This window comes from Manis javanica, chromosome 8, assembly GCF_040802235.1.
Source record: "Manis javanica isolate MJ-LG chromosome 8, MJ_LKY, whole genome shotgun sequence".
Lineage (NCBI taxonomy): Eukaryota > Metazoa > Chordata > Mammalia > Pholidota > Manidae > Manis > Manis javanica.
In genome coordinates this window covers 32132729-32154759 of record NC_133163.1, presented here as the reverse complement: position 1 = coordinate 32154759, position 22031 = coordinate 32132729, and the positions used below count along the sequence as shown (strand labels likewise).

The 22031-nt window shown below is 48.8% G+C and overlaps 1 protein-coding gene and 1 long non-coding RNA gene across 3 annotated transcripts; one reads left to right on the top strand and one right to left on the bottom strand.

Moving 5' to 3' along the window:
* Positions 1 to 465: 465 nt before the first annotated feature.
* On the bottom strand, positions 466 to 6139 carry ZFP36L1 (ZFP36 ring finger protein like 1). The gene is made up of 2 exons (XM_017651648.3): positions 5636 to 6139; positions 466 to 3232 (listed from the first exon to the last, which is right to left on the bottom strand). The coding sequence occupies exons 1-2, from the start codon at positions 5690 to 5692 to the stop codon at positions 2273 to 2275; spliced, it is 1017 nt and encodes a 338-aa protein (XP_017507137.1). The 5' UTR covers positions 5693 to 6139; the 3' UTR covers positions 466 to 2272.
* Positions 6140 to 8805: 2666 nt separating this feature from the next.
* On the top strand, positions 8806 to 21236 carry LOC108391828 (uncharacterized). Of its 2 annotated transcripts, none has more exons than XR_001851851.3 (3): positions 8806 to 9130; positions 15786 to 15847; positions 18852 to 21236. It is a non-coding gene; the product is annotated as an uncharacterized lncRNA (long non-coding RNA). The 2 variants fall into 2 exon arrangements; XR_012133781.1 differs by having other exon boundaries at positions 8806 to 15449.
* Positions 21237 to 22031: the final 795 nt, after the last annotated feature.

The window sequence follows — 22031 nt, the reverse complement described above, 5'->3', positions numbered from 1 at the left end:
CACCCCAGGTAAGTGGTGAGGGGCTAGGGCCTTAGATCAATTTCCTGGAAACATCCAAGTAAGAATAACTCAAACCCAGGCTTGCTGGAATCCCGCATGCTCTGTTCTCCATTTCTGCACCCCAAACATGGAATTAAGACCACAGGCTATACAGAGAAGACTGGAAACCCCCACGCCTCAGCATTCCTGAAGAACTTCCGAGGTTGAGGCTGCACAGGTGGGCAAGGCTGGTCCCTTGCCGATAACCACAATGGGCAGGGAATACAGAGCACAGGCGCCTTCGCAATAAACCTCCATCCCATCCCCTCTAAGTTCTGCAGGCTTCCAGCATCAACAAAGGGATTTGGCTGTAAGGAGAAACAACCAACCAGCCCTCCTCATCCCCAATACCTACATTGTGTACAAGGGACGAACCTATAGGCAAAGTCACACTACAACCCAGGAAAATCAGCTTCACCATCAGTGTTTCTTGAAAAAACGGGGTTTATTGATTTTTAAACTGCAAATAGTCGTTACAAAAAGTTTTCTTTTAAATAAATTCACACAAAGAAAGAGAAATAGAAAGCGACGGTAGTGACCAGCAAGAGGAATAATTACATTCATCTTAATGTGTGTATGTGTGTGTGTGTGTGTGCCAGTTCTGTTTGCATTTACATTGGAAAACTCCAAACCAGGAATCCAGAACCTCAAATGTGTGATCGGAATGTCTTGAGATGGGCACATGGAAGTCAAAGGGTATTTTTTTTTCCCCTTTTAGAAACTATACATAAAAGTTGTTTTCCTTCTGTACTGTCACAGAACTTTTACATACATTCTCAGTCCTAGTTGTGAAAGGCCTAAAGAGAAAGAAACTCAATTTGCAGTCCAACACAAAAGGGGGAAATTTCTAAAATAAATAATCCAACAGTTGTTTGCATTTTTTTAAATTAATTTTTCATTTTTTTTAAAATAAAATAACCAAAAAAAGTGTAAAGTTACAAAAAAAATGTCGTTGAAGAATAATATATTAAAACTGTGGAAAAAAAGGAAAAAGACACGTCACAAAATTTTAAGATTAATATGAAGATCATAATTTAACATAAAAGAATATATTCTATGGATTTGTCATCCCGATAAATATGAACAAAATTAACAAAAAAAAGCATAGTTTTGGCAATAAATACGTTTTGATAAGTTAAATAAGCTTTTTTATATTGATGTGCAGTGACAAGCAAAATTTTTGCTCTCCAATTTCTGAAAGTTATATGAAGTTTAAAACCCAGGGAAAAAGCATGGCGTGAGTGCTCTAAGGATAGACCTACGGTATTCTAGAGCAAAAACCATTAAAGCTACTTCTACAGGAAATCGTTTTACAGATATTTTATGTGGAATGAATACCATTAACTGCTCACCCCTTACATGATTTTTTCAGCTTTTCTCTCATTTTTTTTTTTGTTATTTTAAGATGTCACATATGAACTGGGGAACTTTAGCACCAAAATCAAGTCTCTCATAGTCCATCTAGCTTCCCCATCCTCCCCACTTAAAAAGAAAAAAATTAAATCAAAGTCCCACTTAGTCACAATCTTCATCCGCTTGTTCAGTCTTCCTTCCTGTAGACCTACACGAACCCAGGCAAGATTAGTCAAGAGGTTCAGGTAGGGAAAAAAAAGTTTTGAATGTCAAGACAGGTCTCCCTCCCCAAACCCAAGTCAGGCAACACTCTCCCTAAGAAGGGCATGGAAGGCACTGGGGGGTGGGGGTGGGGGGCGGAAAGTGTGGGGGAGACTGAAAATAAGGGCAGGTGCAGTTGTCGCCAGTGGAGGGAGCTGCTGGTTCTGGGTCCCCTTCCCCTCCCCACGGGCACAGGCTCTGGGAGGCCCACGGGTGCCCTCTGGCGCTGAAGAGGTAATGTAGTCACAGTGACAAAGTTAGATTACAAGGCACTAAGTTGCTTCTGTAAACTGTTAACTGCTTTTTCTTTTGTGATTTGGCACTTAAGGCTTAAGCCAGAAAAAAGGCATCTACTGATAAATATGGGACTTGTCTGTTACACATGGTAAGTGGGCTACAAAATTGAGGGGAAGGGGTTTCAAGCCAGAGGAAGCTACTGACAAATTGACTTGTCCTTGTTGGGGGGGGGGTAGAGGTTAAAAGGGAGAGGCGGGAGGGGCATTCCAAGGTTCTGGGGGAAAGGGGCAGCTTAATCTTAATGTGGGATTGTAGGGAGGTGAGGGTAGGGGATGTGGGAGCAGGGTGGGGGAATGGAGTAGGTAGGGGGTTCCTCCCTACTCTAGTCATCTGAGATGGAAAGTCTGCTGAAAATGGGCAGGCGTCTTGAGTTGTCCAAGGTAGGGGAGTCTGAGCCGCTGTGGCTGCTGCTGGAGCTGCTCAGGTAGCCCTCCTGGTCCGAAAGAGAATCCTGAGGGCTGGGGGGAGAGTCAAACATGTGAGGGGACTCGGACATGGGCCGGAATAGGAAGGTGGTAGGGGAGCCACCCCCAGGCAGCCCCATGCTAGGGGCAAAGAGGCTCGCCAGCTCCTGGCTGGAGAAGGCAAAGGGGTTATTGGTGCCGTCTGGCAGGGTGGGTGAGCCCAGGAGGTCATCCGCGCTCAGGATGGGGGGTGGGGTGATGGACGTGGGGCTGTCCAGCAGCCCCGTGGCAGCGGCCGTGGCAGCAGCACTGGGAAACCCAGCGAAGCTGAAGCTATGCTGCAGGCGGGGGCGGTCAGCAGAGAGGTCCCGGGCCCCGGCCAGGGCACGGCGCTCCTCAGCGTTGTGGATGAAGTGGCAGCGGGGCCCATAGGGGCAAAAGCCAATGGTGTGGAAGGTGCGGCACAGCTCGGTCTTGTACTTGGGGTGGCGGGTTAGGCTTCGGAGCTCGTGGATGCCGTGGGCGAACTGGCACTTGTCCCCGTACTTACAGGCACCGTTCTCCTCGAAGGGGCGGCACAGCTCCGTCTTATAGCGGCTGGAGTTGACCTGGCCATTCCCAGGCTGCTTCTGAGTGGGCAGCAGCCGCTCACCCCCTTCTGAGAAAGAGCGGTCTCGGAAGCGGCTATCCCGAGAACTCAGAGCTGGGGCCGGCTCACCCTTGAGGCTGCTGAGGAGCTGGTTCTGGTGGAACTTGGAGCTGGGCAAGGTGACCGAGTGCCTCCGGGGGAAGCCCCCACCGGCAGGGGTGCCCACTGCCTTCCTGTCCAGCAGGCACCCCCCTGCACTGGGAGTACTGTAGTTGAGCATCTTGTTACCCTGGAAGGAAGAGAAAGGAGAGAGATGATTAGTGATGAAGGCCACCCACCAGGCCCAAAATGGGTACCTACTAAGGGCAGCCCCTTCCACAACCAGAAATGCCCCATCTCTCTGAAAAGAACCATCTCCACCTCTGCTTTAGCAAGCCTCCATCCCCCGGCCTCCCACAGACCCATCACCTGGATTTAGGTAGGCCTCCTGCATAAGAAACCACAAAATCCTGGCCTGTGTGAGAAATTGCTTTATACGTGCACCGTATTCCATGCAGACCCCTAGAATGTATCCCTATATCCAGTCCCCAAAGCCACCACGTTTATCCATATAAATTTTTTACCATCCAAATAGACTGCTCAGCTCAAGATATTTCACTAAACTCAAATTTCTCTGCCCACCCCCCTACACACGAACAGGTAAACCACAGCAGACTTATGAGCTAGATCCTCTTTAATCAATCCCCTTACATGACCATCCTCCAACACCCAGCCTTCTACTTTATTCTCCACTTCCTCTTTCACAAGTGTTCCCTTCCCTTGGCAACAGGTTTCCAGACTGCCTTTGCTTTATCTTGATGGGGGAAGGGAAGGGGGAGGAGCGGAAGGAAAAATCACTGTTTGGGGGAGAATGCGGTTCAAGAAAATAAAACTCACTGCCCCATGCTTGGGGAAGGAGTGCCTCTCCCACAATGATCTCCCCCACCATTCCCTGCCCACCCCACCCCCCCTCCACTGGGAAGATGCCTTTGCAATTAGTCTTCCGGCTGCAAGAGTAGGCTTGGATAAGAGGACCAGTGTTTAATCTTTAACGCAAAGCTGCAGGTGGGTAACACCAAATCCCCCCACCTACCTCCTAGTCAAAGAGGATTTGGGGAGAGAAAGGCAGAACCACCACAGGGAGATCTGTTTTCAATGGGACCCTGGTCACCTGTCCAAACTGGACCCAAGATTTTGAAAGGGTGCGGGCCAGGGACCTAGGGGAGTTGGTTCCCAGCCCATGTGGGTGTTATTGTGCAAATTCTAAAGTTGGTCCCTCCGGACCAGCTGCGGGGGATCGGGAATCTGTAACAGCAACCACCCCACGGAGCGGATTACAGAAACCAAGTTAGGCGTCTGTTCCCAACAATGAGGTTCATTTAAAAAGTCCTGCGGGGGGGGGGGGGGGGCGAGGGGAGCGCAAGAGAAAGAGAAACAGATCAAAGAGCTGGAGACCCGGGAAGAGAAGGAAGAAGTGCTGGAGAGCTCGGGCAGGCGCCAGGGCAACCGAACTTTGAAAAAGCAGAGAGAGAGAAGGAAGCTGAAATTCAAACTTTTTTGATGTTGCTCTTCAGGTCCACGGCGACCAACACTGCACCCCTAGGGCCCTGGCAGCTGTGCCGACTGGGGAAGCAAGCTGGGAAAGGAGAGCAACGTGACCCGACTAGTTTAAATGAAGCAAAACACTTCAGCAACTAAAAACAGACTAGCAGCTTCCCGCTTTCAAACTGGGGAGAAGTGGGGTGAAAAACATTTAACATCCGTAGGCTTTTGGTATGTACATTTAAACGCCACGCCTTGAACATTCAGGGTTTAAAAGTTGCTCTATTCCACACCGGCAGGGAAGCTACACGGCTTAAGGAGGCCCACATTAAATCCTCCTTTGCAGAGACCCCTGAGCCCAGGGTCAGCATGTTGTCATGTCCCAACCCCCCAGCCCTGCATATCTGCGAGCCGCGGTCCCTGAGAAAATAGGTAAGCAGGTCAACCCGAGTTCCACTTTCACCCCAAAGTTTGCAGCATGCTGGGCTGCTGCAAACAGCACAGGAGGAAGCCTGGCAGAGCTGGGGCGAACTGAAGCCCCACTGCAAACTCGTTTTGCAACATGCCTTTGAATCACAACTATGGGCCTTTTTCTCGCAGATTCTCTGCCCCTCCAAGAACAGAAGGGGAACCTCCGAACAATAGGTGGTCCCGATACTCACTTCCCCAAGGGACCCCCTGTAGACCCCACAGGCCCGCAATGTGGCTGGAGAGATTCGAAGCCCTCCCGCCCTGGCGAGACTCAGAGCCCGCACAGGTAAACAGAGTCGACGAGCGACACCGGGCTCAAGTAGAACCGAACTAAAGAATCACCAGAAAATCACCCCAACCCCAGCCAATGCCCTGCATCCCCACCACGCAAACTTCGCCCCCCAAAGCCCCGATCTCTAACTTCCCATGTAAACCTCTCCAGGAACTGGTGAAAAGGGTTGGGAAGAGAACGCGAAATTCCTTCAAACGGGGGTGGGGGGGGAATAGAGCGCTAAAAGGATCCATCCTCCCTCTCCGTCCTCTTTCCTTTGCTTTCCAAAACATAAACTTTTGGGCGCTCTTTCTGAAGACAGGAGAAAAATGAAAAAGACTTTGAAAAGCAAACGCCACCCCATTTTACCTTGCATAAAACTTCGCTCAAGTCGAAGATGGTAGCAGACACGAGGGTGGTGGTCATCGTGGGCGCTCGCACGGGGCAGGGACAAGAATCTGGCGTCGTGAAGGTCCCGGTGCAGGGAAGGCTCAGCCTCCGGCTCTCCGGTCTGGAGTCCCACACGCCCTCTCCAGGCGCCCCTCGCGTTTCTGACTCTCCCGGGCTGAGGCGCGAGAAGCCCAATTTATAGTTTCAGATTTGGTGGGCCGGGGGAGGAGGAGCTTTAAACTTATTTAAATGAGGAAGAGGACGAAAAAAAAGTTGATTGACACTGAAGTTGAATCAGCCATGCGGTCAAACTCTGGAAAAAAAAAAAAAGAAACTTTCAAAAGGAAGAAGGGGGAGGGGAGACAAGGAAAGAAGGCGAAGAAAAAAAAAAAAGAAAAAACCCTCTGCGAGCCGCGCACAACTTTTTTTTCTTAAAGAGGAAAAGTTTCGAGTCCGCTCCCTTTGCTCCTCCGCGCTCGAGGCGCCCCCGGGGGGCCGCGCTTGGCGCAGAGGGGGAGGGGCGCGCCCCCTCCCCCTTTGTCGGCCAGCGCGCTGGCTGTGACATCACTCCTTCCACCTCTTCGGGGTGCTTCTTGTTGTGTTGTTTTTTTGCCAGGCAGGAAGGCGCGTTCGACTTTCTCTTTTTGCAAGCAGGAGCAGAAGCCCGTCCGTAGCGCCCGCGCTGCGGTTTCCATCTTGTGCATATCTCCCTGGAAACTTCTCGGAGTGCCCCCCACAACGGACTCTTTTCCCAAGTTCTCTACTCGGCTCCCGGCTCCCGTCCGCAAACCGGGCAGGGCGAGGAGACTATAAATTTGGGACGCACAAAGCTGTTCTAGGGTTTTATGGGTCTTGTTAAGACGTGGGGAACGTCGGGTGGGGGAAACTAGGGAGACTTCTCCCCAGGGAGGACCCAGCCGACTGGGCAAGGGAGCAGCGCGATCTACCCCGCCGCACGCGTCTATGCTCGCGCCCGCTGCGTAGCCGGCACCCGACCGTGGGCGGGAGGAAGGGTCGCGAAAAAGACCGCCGCCCGGGCCGGCTGTGTTATAACAGGCCTGGGGGTGGTATTTATTTCACGCACACAAAATACACTTTTTAACGAAACCTAAATCCTGGTGAATATCTTTCACCTCCCTGACGCCCCCAAAACCCACCCCGCAACCCACAACTTTTCACCCGCGCTCTGAACTATGGGCCACGCCGAAACTCCCCCCCCTCACGAGCGCGCGCGCACACGTGCACCCACACACCGAACACGCACCACACACGCGCACACACACCACCTCTAGACGCTTTAACCAATGAAAAAAGTTACTTTGCAAGAAAGAAGGTAAAGGGATGGGGGGAGGCGACATTTTAACTTAATTGTTGCTTTTCCCCCGCCCCCACGGGAGCGAAACATATGGTTTGTCACGCTGCGCTGTTTTGGAGGGATGGGCGCAAAGGGGCGTGGGATCCTTGAAACCGAAAAGCCCCCAACAGAAACTGTAAAATTCATATTTGTTTGCTGTTAGGTTCCGATGCCTTTCCACCCACCCAAATAAAAAGTTGTTAACGTCCCACCCACCCATACCCCGCGCCTTCGCCGGGGTTCTGGAGTGAAGACCTCGGCGGAAATCGCCAGGCTACGTTTCTTTCCTATTTCCCCGCGTGGCTCGCCGCCTCCTTGGCCCTCGCACGTTTCTTCCCAGCACTCAAGGCCGCCGGGTCTGTTATGAAACCCTGTGCGCTGAGTGGCTAAGAGCGGGTTCCATTGCGATGTAATTAGGTCACCCCATTATGAGCACGTTTCTTTGGAAAGGACGGGGCGAGCAAGGCTGAGCGCTCGAACCGCACTCTCGCCACCCCCACCGCCCCCTCGTACACCTCCCCACACAGTTTTACTAAAGTTCTTATTTATTCGTCAACCTCCAAGCAAACCCAGGGAAACTTTCCAAATCACAACCGTTTTAGGAAATTGTTGTTTTTCATCTTGGCGAAACGCACTTTTGCTGCAGCCACCAACCTACGTGATCCCAGCCCAGTCGGCTTTTATTTTGTCCCCTCTGACTTAAATTGATGGCACCATTTTTAACCCGCCGCTGCCCCTTGCTTTTCTTTTTGCTGCTGTCCAGCCTCCTGTTGCTTCCCTCCTCCTGCTCCCATTTTTCAGCTTTTCTTGAAATCTGGGAAGCGCCAGAAAGGGAAATAACTTCCATCCACCTTAATTTAAATCATTCAAATGTAGGGCTTTTCTTAAAGGGATGTTTGGTCGCTCCTCAGCTCCAAAAAAAAAGGGGGGGGGGGTGTTCGTGCAGTTTCTTGGTGATGAGGTAATGAGTTCCAGATTTCAGGACAGAGCAGGGTGCGCATTAAAACCACAAGCTTAGTCTGTGTCCTGATGTGAAGCTATTTCAGTTTTTATTCAACCGCCCCCCCCCCATCCTCCTACATTCCCCCTACACCACCACCCGCCCCTCTCCCCCACGGGCCTTGTTGGTCTTTAAGGGTTCGCGAAGCTCCTCGGGGGGACGGGGGACGGGGGAGGGGTGGAGAAGCGAGGGGGAAGGGGACCGGGAGCGGGCGGGGGCGCCTTCCCGGCCCTGGGCCCGTGCCCGCCGGCACCCACTGTCCCACCGCGGCCGCTGGCCAGAAGCACTGCAGGCGGTCTCGGCGCTCTGTGCTGGCAAAAAAGTTTTAGGTTTTTTTTGTTTTCGTCTTTTTTTTTTTTTTTCAAAGAGAACGCCAATTCCTCGAATTTTCTCCTCTTATCCAACTCCCAGCGGAGCTCCCCTCCCCCGCGCCCAGGGACGCGGGCTCCGCGGGGCGGCGGCCAGCCTGGCCCGCTTGCTCCGGAGTTGTTTACGGGCCCCACCGACCGACCAAGTTTGTTCCAGCTCCCAGAATCTGTCTCTATAATTAAACTTTTTTAATTGTCGGGTTGAAACGTCATTTCGGGGACTTTCCAAGGGTGAGGGAGCCAAGGGGAGGGAGCAAGTGTCCTTAACCCTTCGCTGACCCGGCGTCCACGAGGCGGAGGAGCAGCGTCCAGCCCGGCCACGGCGGGGTGGGGGGTCTGAGGCCCGGAGCCCAGAGGAGTTATGCAGGTGCCCGATGGTGGCGGGATGGCAGCAAGCCACCACCCAGGCAGGAAGCCCGACGGGAGGCGTGCGCGGCCCTTGCCCGCCTCCTCCGCTCCGCAGTCCGCCCTCCGGTTCCTCACCCGCGCCGTGCCGGGAGAGGCCACCCTTCCACCTGCGCTGCAGCTTCCGACCGGGAGGCGATGGGCCAGGTCCTCCCACCCAGGCCCGACTTCCGGGCCCTCCTGGCATGCCGGGAGCCGGTCCCTTCGCGAGGAGGGGCTTACCCAGGTATTTTTGGCTTGGGGGTGTTAGTTTTTGTTAAAGGGGTAAAGTGAAAGTCCTCGGAATTAGTTAAGTGCGACGGATATACTCGTCGGCCAGTCTGGACCCTGAGCGCAACTTGCAGCAGGTGAGTGTGGGGAGCCTGGACGCCCGGGCCTTGTCACCAGCGCCCTGCAAGGCACTCCCCCTCTCCAGGGTCCCCTCGACCTAACGTCTCAGAGCCTTGCGATGTTGCATTTCCTTCCCAGCTTAAGGTCATTTGCAAAATCCCCCGAATTCTTCGGCTTCGATTAGAGAGCGAGGGAGGTAGGGCCCAGTGCGACCCCAGAGTTACCTGCTTTAGATTCACCTGGAGTGCTTGTGGAATATAGATTCCTCAGCCTGGACCCTGGCCCATTGAATCAGCTCTGGGGTGGAGCCAGGAATCTGTATTTTTAGTAAGTTGCCTCCTAGTAATCCAAACACTAACTTTTGAAATCTGTGGTCCAGGACTTTGAAGATGGGGCATTCTGTATCCAAATCTTGGCTCTGCCGTTCTTTAGCTGTGTGACTTCAAGACACTGACCAAAGCTTCAGTTTCCTCCTCCTTAAAGTGCCTAGTTTCAGGCCTAGCTGAATCCTTTTATATGCCTAGCTAAACTAAACCATTCCTGGGGCCTTATTACACCACGAAACCAAGTCTGGGGGGTATTCACTTTTCAAGCGGATTCTTCAGTATAAGTCGGTAAACAGACAGCTGACAGCTTTGATCTAGATCACTCTCTGGCCTCCACTCCCTGCCCTGGACTGGGGAGAGAGGAGCTGGAGACAGGAAGACGGCACTGGCCCAGGGCCTGGGGAAGAACAAGGTTGGTGAGAATGAGGGGATGGGACCCTGCTCTAACCGAACAATACCTAATTGTTGTCACAAGCATTTCTGAAAACAAGACCACTGGTTCCCTGTTGATAGTAAACACCAGTCTCTTCTATCACTCCAAATCCTCAAGCCCTTCACAGTGATTAATGGGCTTTTCTCAACTGCCAATATCTGCCCCCAAACCAGCCAGAACCCTCAGGAGAGAGTAGTGAATGTCTACTGTAAATACACCTCTAAACTGTGTCTGGAACCTCTGGGGTGTAGCTCAGGGAGGCAGACACCTCCTAGAACTACTGCTAGCGTGGGGAAAATCCAACCCCAGGGCTAGCAAGGCTCTGCGAAAGGCGGGTGGGATCTCATTGCCTTGCAGTGGGACAGCTAACCCTCATTCTTAAATTAATTGTTTCAATACTTTCCCCTCAGGGATGTTCCACAGTTCCAAAGTTCTGCTAAGTTCCCAGGCTAGCCCACAGCTGCACCTTCCCCTTCCTTGTCTAGGCCTGCCTGACACAGGATAGCCCATGAGTTTTGAGTTACTTAGACTGATGAAAAGCCCAATTCTGGTGGCTGGTCACCAGTTGCACAACTTCAGTCAGGTTACTTAGCCTCTGGGATGGTGAAGAAGGTTACACTCTTTACAGCCAGTACTTAGCCTGTTGCCCTCCAGCCACTCCAAACTATTAGCAGTTGGTGGTAGTTGCTGCACACTCCTCCCTGGGGCTTTAGCCAAGAGATTCCTTCTGCTCAGGCAGCTCCCATCACGCAAAATGCCTTTCTTGCAGGGGTACCACTGCAGCGGGCAGCACTCCAGCAGTCTAACTACATTCTGTGGTAATTACCTGTTTACTTCCCCACTGGACTATAAACTCCTTGAGGATAAGGGCTTCTCTATACCTAGGTGTCAGGAGTAGTTCCTACATAGAAGCACAGTAAAGTTTTTTCAGTTTTTACTGAACCCTTGCCATTGAAACCTTGAGGATACTTTGTCACCTTAAATCTAGCAGTGGGAGTAGAAGGATAGCAGAGGTTCTAGGGGTGGCAGGAAGCAAGGACTTGGGCTCTGTAGAAAGGGGAGATGCCAGCCTTAACACCTGGAGGTGCAGAAGGCGAGAGTCGGTAACTCAAGGAGTCTGGGCTTCCACAGCTTGCCCAGGGGCATGTTGTATGCCACTGTTAAGAGGCCAGTCTAAGAGACCTCTCCTAGATGGAGCACTGGTCTAGAAGTCAGGAATCTCAGATTCTAGAGTTACTCTGCCTCTAATTCAACAGGTCATTCTCAACTCGGTTTTGGTGTTCTGATCTGTAGATGGAGACAGGGTTGAACTAGAGCAGAGGTGCTCAAACATCATTCAGACCAGAATCACCTGAAGAGCTTTTAAAAATAGATTTTTTTTAAAATCAAAGATTGTGCCTCATTTGGTTTAGAATGTGGCCCAGCATTTGTATTTTCTAAGATCCCCAGATGATTCTATTATGAAGCCAGAAAAACTGAATTCAATTATTGTAGAGCAGTGTTTCTCAACCAGGGGCAATTTTGTCCCCCAGTGAACATTTGGCAACATGTTGAGATACATTTTTGGTTGTCACAACTAGGGGGGAAAGATCAGTCAGTGTTACTGGCATCTAAAAGGCAGAAGCCAGGGATGTTGCCCAGCATCCTGCAGTACACAGGACAGCCCTCCAAAAAGAATTAACTGGCCCAAAATGTTAGTAGTACCAAGACTGAGAAGACCTAATCTAGTGGTTCTTTCCAACTCCAAGATTCCTTTCTCCAATGGTAGCCCAAGTGGTCTTTTTCAAAACCTAGACTCTTTGCTACCCATCCCTCTTAGAATGAAAAGCAGACCCTTAGTCCAGCATAATCTGATTCTCTCTTATTGCTCCAGCCTGGACTTTCAGATTCCCCTCTTCTCCTCATCACCACCTCTCCCACCCCTCAGGGCACTCCTTGCTCTAGTCAGCTTCAGGTGAAAATGAACCCTTCTTCCTCCTGCCCCAGGGCCTTGACACCTGTTATTTTCTTCCATCTGAATTGACCTTCCTTTGGCCCAAGGAAACTCCAAATCAATCTTTAGAATCCAGCTCAAGCATCACTTCCCCAACCATTCTTGGTGTCTTCTCCCCCCACAAGGCAAGGTATCTGTCTTCCCTCCTGTGTCCTCATGAAATGCTTATTTCCTTCAAAATATTTAGTTCCATCTGTGAGTATACATTCATTCCTGTAACTTTTTATTTTTACTTTTTAATTTAATGTACAATTAAGTTGATCTTTGGTGTACAGAATTTTAACATATGAATAGATTCATTACCATCACCATGATCAGGAAACAGAACAATTCCATCACCCCTAAAAACCTCCCTCATCCTATCCCCTTTTGGTCACACCCTCCCCCATCCTCTTACTCTGGCAACCACTGCTCTGTTCTCTATACTGTAATTTCATCTTACCCAGAATGCCATATACATGGAATCATATGGTATGTATGATTTCACATAATGACTTTGAGAATTATCCATGTTGTTGCATGTATTAATAGAGTTCATTCCTTTTAATCAAAGAGTGGTATTTCACTGTATGGATATACCACCATTTGTTTATCTGTTCACTTGTTGAAGATGAATTATTTGGATTATTTCCAGTTTGGGGCCCTCATGAATAAAGCTGCAATAAACATGTACAGATTTTTGTGTGAACAGAAGTTGCTATTTCTCTAGGGTAACTAGGAGTGGGATTGCCGAGTCATATGATAATTGTAGTATGCTTATAAAAAAAAACCACCCAACTATTTTTCCAGAGTGGATGTACCATTTTGCATCTCCAACAGGAATATATGAGGTTTCCAATGACTCCACATCCTCACCAGCACTTTAATTAAATTGTCAGTATTTTTTTATTTTAGATGTGTAGTGGTATCTCACAGTGGTTTTAATTTGCTAGTGATTTGAACATCTTTTTAAGTGCTCATTTGCCATCTCTGTCTTTCGTGAAGTATCTGTTCAAGTCTTGCCCATTTAATTGGCTTGTTTTTTTTTACTGTTGAGAGTTGTTCATATTTTCTGGATATAATCCCTTTGTTGTATATATAATTTTCAGATATTTTCTTCAGTTTTTACCTTATCTTTTCATTCTCTGAAAAATAAATTTCATAGAGTACAAGTTTTTAATTTTGATGAAGTCTAATTTTTCAGTTTTATCTTTTGTTCTAATCCATGAACACAGTATGGGTCATACTTTTGGTATTACCTAAAGACTTTTTGCCTAACCCTAGGTCATCAAAAATTTTCTGTTTTCTTCTAAAAGCTTAATTGTTTACATCTTACAGTTAGATCTATGATCCATTTGGAGTTAGTTTTTATAGGAGATGTGAGATTTAGGTTAAAGTTCATTTTTTGCCTATGCATGTTGAATTCAACATTGTTTATTAAAGAAAATGTCATTTCTCCATTGAATTGCTTTTGTGCCTATTTAAAAATCAGTTCACCATATTTGTATGGGTCTCTATATTTTCCACTGATCTGTGTGTCCTTTTTTTTGCTAATACCACACTGTCTTGATTATTGTAGCTTCATGGTAGGTCTTAAAATCAGGTGTTGTAATTCCTTCAGTTTTATTCTTATTTTTCAAAATTATTTTAGCTATTCTAGTTCCTTTGCATTTTTATATAAATTTCAGACTCAGCTTGTTTATATCTACAAAAATATCCTACTTAGATTTTTATTGGAATTGCAGACAGCTCAGGAAGAAATGACCTATTTACTATGTATGATCTTCTAATCCATGAACACAGTATGTCTATTAGGTCTTTTTTGTTTTTCATTGCTCACTACATTTTTTTTTATTAAAGTATCGATACACAATCTGATATTGGTTTCAGGTATACAACACAGTTGTTCAATAGTTACCCATATTATTAAATCCTCACTGCCATTAGTGTAGTTACTATGTCAACATAGGAAGATGTTACAAAATCATTGGCTATTTATTCTCCATGCTGTACTACCATGTGTGTGACCAACTTATAATTGAGAATTTCTGTGCCCTTTTTATTCCCCTCACCCTTCCCACACCCCCTTTTAACCCCTCCCCGATTGTAACCACCAGTCACTTCTCAGTGTCTACAAGTCTACTGCTATTTTTTTTTTCTACTGCTATTTTATTCAATTGGGTCTTTGATTTCTTTTTTGGGGAGAGGGTTCTTTGATTTCTTTAATTAGAGTTTTGTATAGCTTTAGCATACAGATCCTATATATATTTTGTTAGATTTATACCTAATATTTCCCCCTTATGGGGTAACTATAGTAATTTTTTTTCCTAATTTCAGTTCCCAATTTTCCATTACTAGTTTATAAAAATACAGTTGATTTTTGTGTAATGTCCTTGTACCCTGTGATCTTACAAAAGTCACTTTACTTGTAAAAAGGGTTTTTTTGGTAGATTCCTTTAGTTTTTTTGTATTTTTTTAACATAGGCAATCATGTTATCTGCAAATAGGAATAGTTTACTTTCTTCCTTTCAAATCTTACACATTCTATTTCTTTTTGTTGCCTTTTTGCCCTGCCTGGTTCCAGTATGATGTTAAATAGGTGTAGTGAGAGTAGACACCCTTGCCTTAATCCCAGTATCAGTGGAAAGCATTCGGTCTTTCACTATTAAGTGTGATACTGGTTGACATTTTTCCAGTAATTTAATTTTTTGACATCTCCTTTCCCACCATGATGAATGCTCCATGGCAGCAGTCTCTGCTCTCAAAGCAATGCCAGTGCCTGGCACAATACCTAATACACAGCAGTAGGCCCTCAATAAGTACTTCTCTACTTTGGTAACTTAGCAGCTATAACCATCTCCTGTATGACAGAAAACAGAGGGACTTGGCTGAACATCCACAGACATCATGAAGAATAATATTACAATAAATACCCCAGTGGACCCAGCCAGGCATTAGCCCTGTAGAGTTGGCTATTTCAAGCCACAAAGCATCTGTGGATCAGCTTTCTAGAAAGCCATATTGTGTCAAAGCATTTATCTATGAGAAATGGATGGCTGCAGTAAAATAATTATTTTAGATTGAGAGCATTCCATCCCAAAGGGAGTTTAAACAAAAAGCTCTCAGCTCTGAAAAACAGGGGCTTTCAGGGTAGGGTCCCACTGCTCTGAAATCTTAGGCCCTCAGATGGATGGGGTAGTTTTGCTAAATTTATTTCAGCTGCTTATAGAAACAGAAGGAGGAGAAGGGGCGGCTGCTTGCACACCAGCCCTGGCTCTGGAGTATTAATATCTGCTGGGTCAAGCTTTTATTTGGGTTTTGTTTTACCCTTCGGTGAGGGGGAAGCAAGCAGGCATCAGGAGTATCTCGCAGGTGCACATCTTTTGAGCTGTGGTGTCCCACCTCTCTCCCTGTACATTCCCTGGCAGGTCAACCCCAGCCCACTCCTCCCCTCCTCCCCTTGGGATGGCTATCTCCCTCCAGAATACCAGGCTTTTCTCTGCAGTCACCTAGGCACCTTTGACGTAACCTTCTCTCCTCTCCTCAGAAGGGATCTAAGCATGGGGAGAGAGAGGTTTTGAACCTGCTTTCTTTCTGGCACAAGGGTGAGTGCAGGGTGACCTGGGGCCTTTGTCCCTGGACCCCATCTGAACCCCCTACCCAATCCCATATCCCCCATCCCCAGCGGCTCTACTATTTGAATTCTGGGGGTTGTTGAATATGAAAGCCAGGCATTTTCAACCCTGACTTCCTTCTCATCAGCCTCCCCAGAGCACTGAACACACAAGCTTCTTAGTGCCTGAACAGTCTCTTCTGTAACACACACACACACGCACATTTGTAGAAAAAGGTGTTAAATGAAACCATGGTGCTTTTTAAAAACCTGTTCTGGTGCTGAATTTGAAATGCTCCACGGAACACAGGTTCATTACCTCTCACAGGTGTGGAGGAAACTAAGCCATGGAGGTGGAAGGTGGCGGCAGGTGACATTCACCCACTGATGGTAAGTGAGATCATGTCCACCTGCTGGCTCTTAGCAATTCCTACCGAACCCAAAGGGATTAGAGAAAGATGGGGCTCCCAGCTGGGGGCTTGCTGGTACACTGCTGTCTGAGGGCAGAATGAGGAGATGTGCTCAAAGAAGCTAAAAAATCAGCTGGGCTTAAGGCTTGAATAATTACATGAGACTGTGGGGAACTACCTTGCACAGTGCCCAGCCCAAGGGAACCCAACAAATGCCAATTTGATCCTTGGTAAACTCCTGCTTCCTGGATCACCAAAGAAGATGGGGGAAAGAGTCCTGGTCCTCTCCACTCCCCAGCCCCAAGGCAGAAAGACTGATGCTGGGAGGGTGGATGGCCTGGGGCCGAAGGTTGGGAGAGGCCCAATATGAAGATTCTCCAAGGGGTTCACCCTCCAAACTTGGGGGTCTGCTTCAGGGAGGATCAAGGCAGCAGCACATACTTGTAAACTGTAAAGTGCTCGCAAGCAAACTAAGTTCCCCTTTTCTCCCAGCACCAGCCAGTTTGCTTTGGAATTATCCTCCAGCCCTCTCTAGTGAAATGCACCCCCAGTGAGGCAGGACCCACCTCCCCAGCCAGAGCAGGGGTCATACAGCTCTGGGAGGGTTACCGTGGAGGCAGCTGGTGGAGGAGAGGACAGACCTTTCCCACAGCTCTGTGACTTCTTTAGAGCTGAGTTTCCCCCACCAACGGCACCTTCCACCCCAGGGAACCATGGGCCCCAAAACCAAGGCCTGCCCTTGTCTGACCAAAGGCAACCAGATCTGCTTCAGCTGTTCACTGCGCGAACAAGCCGTCCCAGAACGGAGGGAAGCAGCTGGGGAAAGAGTCCTGCCAGCCCCGGGGGTGTAAATATTTATACAACGTGGTGCGTGGGAAGAGGAGGGCAGAGGGAGGTGGCAGGACTGAGGCAGCCCCCAGACTGCGGAGGGAAGGAGCCTGCGCCTTGGGCTCAAGTGAGAGGGGCCCAAGGTTGCCAGATCCCAATACCCATTCGAATTCCTACATCAGACAGGCCCTATTTTTGCCCCCAGCCCTCCTGCCAGAGATGAGGGAGAACTTGGAAGAAAATTCATCATCTGTCGTCCCCTGTCTCATCTAGGATAGGCCTCTGTGTCAGGAAGGTGGCTCTGCCTTGAGCCAGAGATAAAGCAAGTCCACAGGGCCCAGGAGTAAGGACCTGAGGACTCCTGGGGCTCCTGGTTCTAGGGTCTTGAATGAGGCTGGACCCCACGAGTTGGACTCTAGGGCTGAAGGTTTAGGAAACAAGGGTAAGTTATAAGAAAAATATAAAATAAGCCAAGATTTATCTCAAGCTTCTTTATAATCAGGAGCACTTTTCTAAAATGGCAGAAAGCATCGAGGAGGAGAAGGAATGGATGGGAGCTGGCAAGAGAGCATGATGTGGAGAAGGTGAGGGAGCCCTTGGTGGCACTTTCAGAGAAGCACGTGGCCACCACCACAGGACTAGGAAAAGACAGTGCAGCCTGATGGGCATCCACCTGGCGCTCTTGGGTTCCTCCTCCCCAGGATGCAATGCAACCCGAGTGCACACTGATCCAGAGGCTTTCTAAGGACCCAGTCAGGGCTCACTGGCACTGATGTCCCAGGGTGGGAAGAAAGCCTGGGCTTGGGGGGGACAGCCAGATGGACTTCAGTCGATTTGCCTCAAGACAGCTGGGGAGCAGAGCCAGGACACTCCTCGCCCCCCCTCCCCAGCACTCCAGGCAAGGAGCGATGCAGCTACAACTTCTAGGGTTTCTCTGTCACCGCACCCATTGAGAAGTACCACCTGCTTCTATCAGTAGCAGGGCTGACCCTCAGGGCCTCCCACAGGTGGAGTTTGTGTTGCTCCCCAGTGGCCAAGAGCCTTTAAGATGCCTCCCAGTGCTCAGCCACTTCTTGCATTCTCCCTGTGCCCTCAAAACACTCGTGGGCCAGGGATGAGGGCACTGGGAAAGGACCTTTTGCTGGAAAACTGCCTCTGTCTCCCAGCAGACAGCTCCAGATGCCCAGGCTGGCTTCAGCCAGAGAGCAAGGATCAAAGGATACCCAGATTGCCCCCAAGAGACAGACCCTTAGGCTACAAATCCTCCCATCCACGCACAGAGCTTTCCAAATGATCCATGCCCAGGGGGTGCACCTCGTCTGAGTCTGGAGGGAACCTAGTGGATCCCCAACCTGTCCACCCAGAGAAGGATGGCCTCCACTGCCTCCCTGAGCAAGGGGTCCTGGGCCCACACACTGTGGAGGAAACACCATCTGCCCACAACCTTCAGCCCGGGCCTGGCAGCTGACATCCACCCTCACAGGGGGAGAGCAGTGCTGTCCCCAGCCCCTCTCCAGAAGGAGGCAACTCTTCCAGGGACACCAGGCTGGGAGAGAATCTTCAGATGTCTAGGTCCTCTTCTGCCACCGAGGCCCTGCCTGCCGGCTGTGGTCTCATCTTTGCCAGCACTGCTTAACCAGATGAACAAGAATAAAAGCCTGTGTGGCCCCAGGAAAGCTTTAGGGAAAAGAACTGAAACTAAAGGAAAGGATGGGGGGAGGGACAACAACTGTAAGAAATGGGAGAGGAGGGAAATTCAGGAAACAGACAAAATAAACCATCCAGGAATCCAGTAAGGCCACAAAAGAAAAGTTATGCTAAGGAGGCAGAGTGCCGTGGGGAGGGCAATTGAGAATGAAAAAGAAGAGGGGCAGATATAAATATTCTGAGAAGAGAGAAGAATGTGAAAGCAAACACCACCAGAAAAAAAGAAAAAATAGAGAGAGACCCAGGAGAGAAACAGAGGCAGCAATGTATTTAAAACAACTGCTTTGACCCTCAGCCAACCACACTCAGTAACATTGAGTCATTGCTCTTTGTGGATTTCAAACTCTTCCCTATACTGAGTAAGGACAGTTCTAGAAAAGCAAGCGTTCCTTTGGTCTTTGCTTTTCCCCACAATTCTCCTAATTCACCACCACCCTTGTCTTTTGCAGAGTGAGGGTTGCTCCTCCTGGGGCAAGGCGGAAACCATTCCAGTTCACCCCAGAGGCTGGTGACTTCCATCATGGTGCCCTCTGGAGGGCTCCGGGAGAATCTGAGCAGGAGGAGCTTTAGGTGTGATGGAGCTGTTACTAGTTTTGCATCTTCCAGGGAGGGGCTAACCCAATCCCCAAACACCCGACTCCTGGAACAGCAGGGGTTCATGAAAGACTGGCATTGGAAACTCTCCGCAAAGCCAGGGCAGTCTCAGCAGATGCAACCTTTGGAAACAACTTAGGTGATTTAAATTAATTTCCAGGCATTCCCAAGGAGATCTAAAGATAGCCACAGCTTTCCCATTGCCATGGTTGGCAAACAGCCTCTTGAAGTTCACCTGTGTCCATAAGCCTTGTGTCCATAAACCCCATGAACTCCTTTTGCTTGGCCTCTTCCAGCCTTCTGTTGTGCCTCTTTCTTCTGTGAGCTGGCCAGTGCCTCCCTTCTCTGTGTCTGCTTTGGTTTTCTATTTCCCTTACCTAATCAAACCTACCTCTGCCCACTCTTCCATTTCTCTAGAGCAGCAGGAGTTGGGAGAAAGCTGAAGCAAACCAAGGCAAAATCAAGTAGCAAAGGAGGTTAAAACGTGAATGCGTTTGATTTAGAGCTCAACTTTGGCATGCCCAGGCTGTCTCTAGTGGATGAGCCAGGCTCCCAGTAGCCCAGGCCCTGAGCCTCACCAGGCCACCTAAAGTGGCTCCTCCCAAGTTCAGCCCTGCAGCCACACAGGCTGCACTCCAATAGACTGGGACAGAGAAAACAATGCCCACACCATTCTCCCTCCAAAAATCTCAAGTATTTGACCCTGATTTTGTATGTTCCTAAAGTCATTTTTCTCCTATCAAAAACTGAGAAACGTGACAAAAGGTAAATGTCTAGGTTGTGGCCTTGGATATTCTACCCAGTTTCTTCCCATCCCTCCTAACCTTCAAACCTGTCATAGTCACATAATCTATGACTCAAACTATTATTTAACCATGAAAAAAGACAAACCAGGAAATTAGAGGCTGAATGACCTAAACTTTATTCCATTCAACTGAGCTAATCTCCTCAAAAGGGTGTGTATACTAAATCATATTATATCTGTTCTGGAAGACATGAACATTGCAGGGAAAAGCACATGGTGACTACAGATCCCAACTTGTTGAGATTTGTCCTCAAAAGGGTAAGTGCCTGGTTGTAAGCCAAGTTGCCTAGCAGTTTGCTAAATTAGCCTTAACATTTGGGAACCAATATGTTGCAATGGAGAGCACCCGATGTTTAGGCTGACCACATTCATATCCTGGCACTGTCACTGCTTAGGCAAGCAAGGGACTTACCTGCCCTCCCTAAGTCTCCTCCACTGTGAAATGGCAGTGACAGCAATACCCATCTCCTGGGGCCACTGTGAGGACAGATGAGTAAAGTGCTTGGCACATGTGAGCAGCGCCCCCTCCCTAAAAGCACCCCCAGTCAACTGTTGCTGTATGGTAAGCAGCAAATTGGCAAGACCGAGAAGAAGGCTGGAGGCTCCACAAAGTGGGGTTCCACAGAGTCACTGGAACACAGTCAAGTATCCTGAGCAAGAGAGAGAAGAGGATCCCAGAGGAGGCAGCTGGCGGGTGGAGCACTGCAGGGAGAGCCAAGGACAGCCCCTCACAGCAGGGTTGGGAGGACGCAGGGGGCTCCACTCCAGTCCTCCCGCATTAGCGCAACGCGGCTGCATCCCCACCCTCACATGTGTTCATCCTTACGTGAAACTCAGCACATACTGACCTCTCACACCCACGATGTGCATGGCTCTGGCGGGTGGAGTGCTGTAGCGGGAGTGAACATAAGAAGTGATCAGATTGGCATCAGAGACTTAACAAACCAGGTATTTCTGCCCAGATTCAGAAACCTATCTTTTCAGGAGCTAGATTGTAAGGATATGACCAAATACTGAAAAAATCTTAGTTCAGGATCAGTTTTTTTCTTCTTTAAGTAGAAAGGCAAAGAGTTAATAAAATGTTCTGGAAATGTCAACATCAACTGAATCTTGGTACTATTTAGGGGGCATTATTCATTTGTAGGTGAAATAAGGACAAGGTGGTTAAGTTGAATGAGTCCATTTTTTTAAAGATGCATACTGAAATACTGCCAGATGATATGAGCTTATGTATAGGGTTTACCTCAGTATTATATGGGAGATGGGGAGGCAGATGGTGGTAAAAATAGACAAGTATGGCCAGGTGGTGGTGAGGTTGGTGATGGGGCACATGGGGGTTCATCATACTCCTCTGTCTCCTTCTGTATATGTCTGAAATTTTCCATCATAAATGTTTTAAATTCCTAAAAGCTGAAAAAAAATTTTAACTCAGGAATTTCTTGTCTTATTGGTTCTTGCAACCTGTTGTTTACTTCCCAAGGACATGTGCTCTTGGACAAGAGATGAGGCTGTGGGAGACATGCCAGATGCCAGGGTAGGCTGGAGAACAGGCAGGGAGACCACCACCCCAGGTCAGGAAAGCACCTCAGACCCTCCTCCCTACACAAGGATGAAGACCAAGGGGTGGTGTCCTGCCCCTCGGAGCCTCCCAGGCCAGGTAAACAGTCAGAGGGACTGGTATCCACTTTCTGCTCCTTCGAAAAATTCAGTGAAAATTATTTTTAAATTGGTTTCAATGTATTTTAAACCACAGTGAAGTTTTTTTTGCCAGCAGAGAGCCATTACAGAAGAGGGGGCTACCTTTCCAACCTCACTTTCCTTAACTGGAAAATGGGGAGATTCACACATGCTCTGATTCCTAGAGTGCAAGATAAGTGAGATTAATGTGTGGAAGGTGCCCTAGCACTCGTAGGCACTGATAAAGGGTAGGTCTGATTTAACAGGTTTTTGGCAAATGTTGATCTTTAGCCTCCTAGGACCACAGTGGAGCCACCTCATCTTGCATGGCTCTGTAGAGGTTTCACTTACACATCTAAATTAAAGTCAAGGCACACACAAGCTGAGACCCCTTGGGTCAGGCATCCTGCTCAGTGTCAGCGCCTTCGAGTGTCAAAGCCACTGCTATCCTCCTCTCTCCTCAAAGGAGCTACCCGTGCTCCGGGGAGAAAGGCCACTTGGGATGGAGACCCCATGGCCTCTCTCCAGTTGCAGAATGAGTTCTAAAATAAAG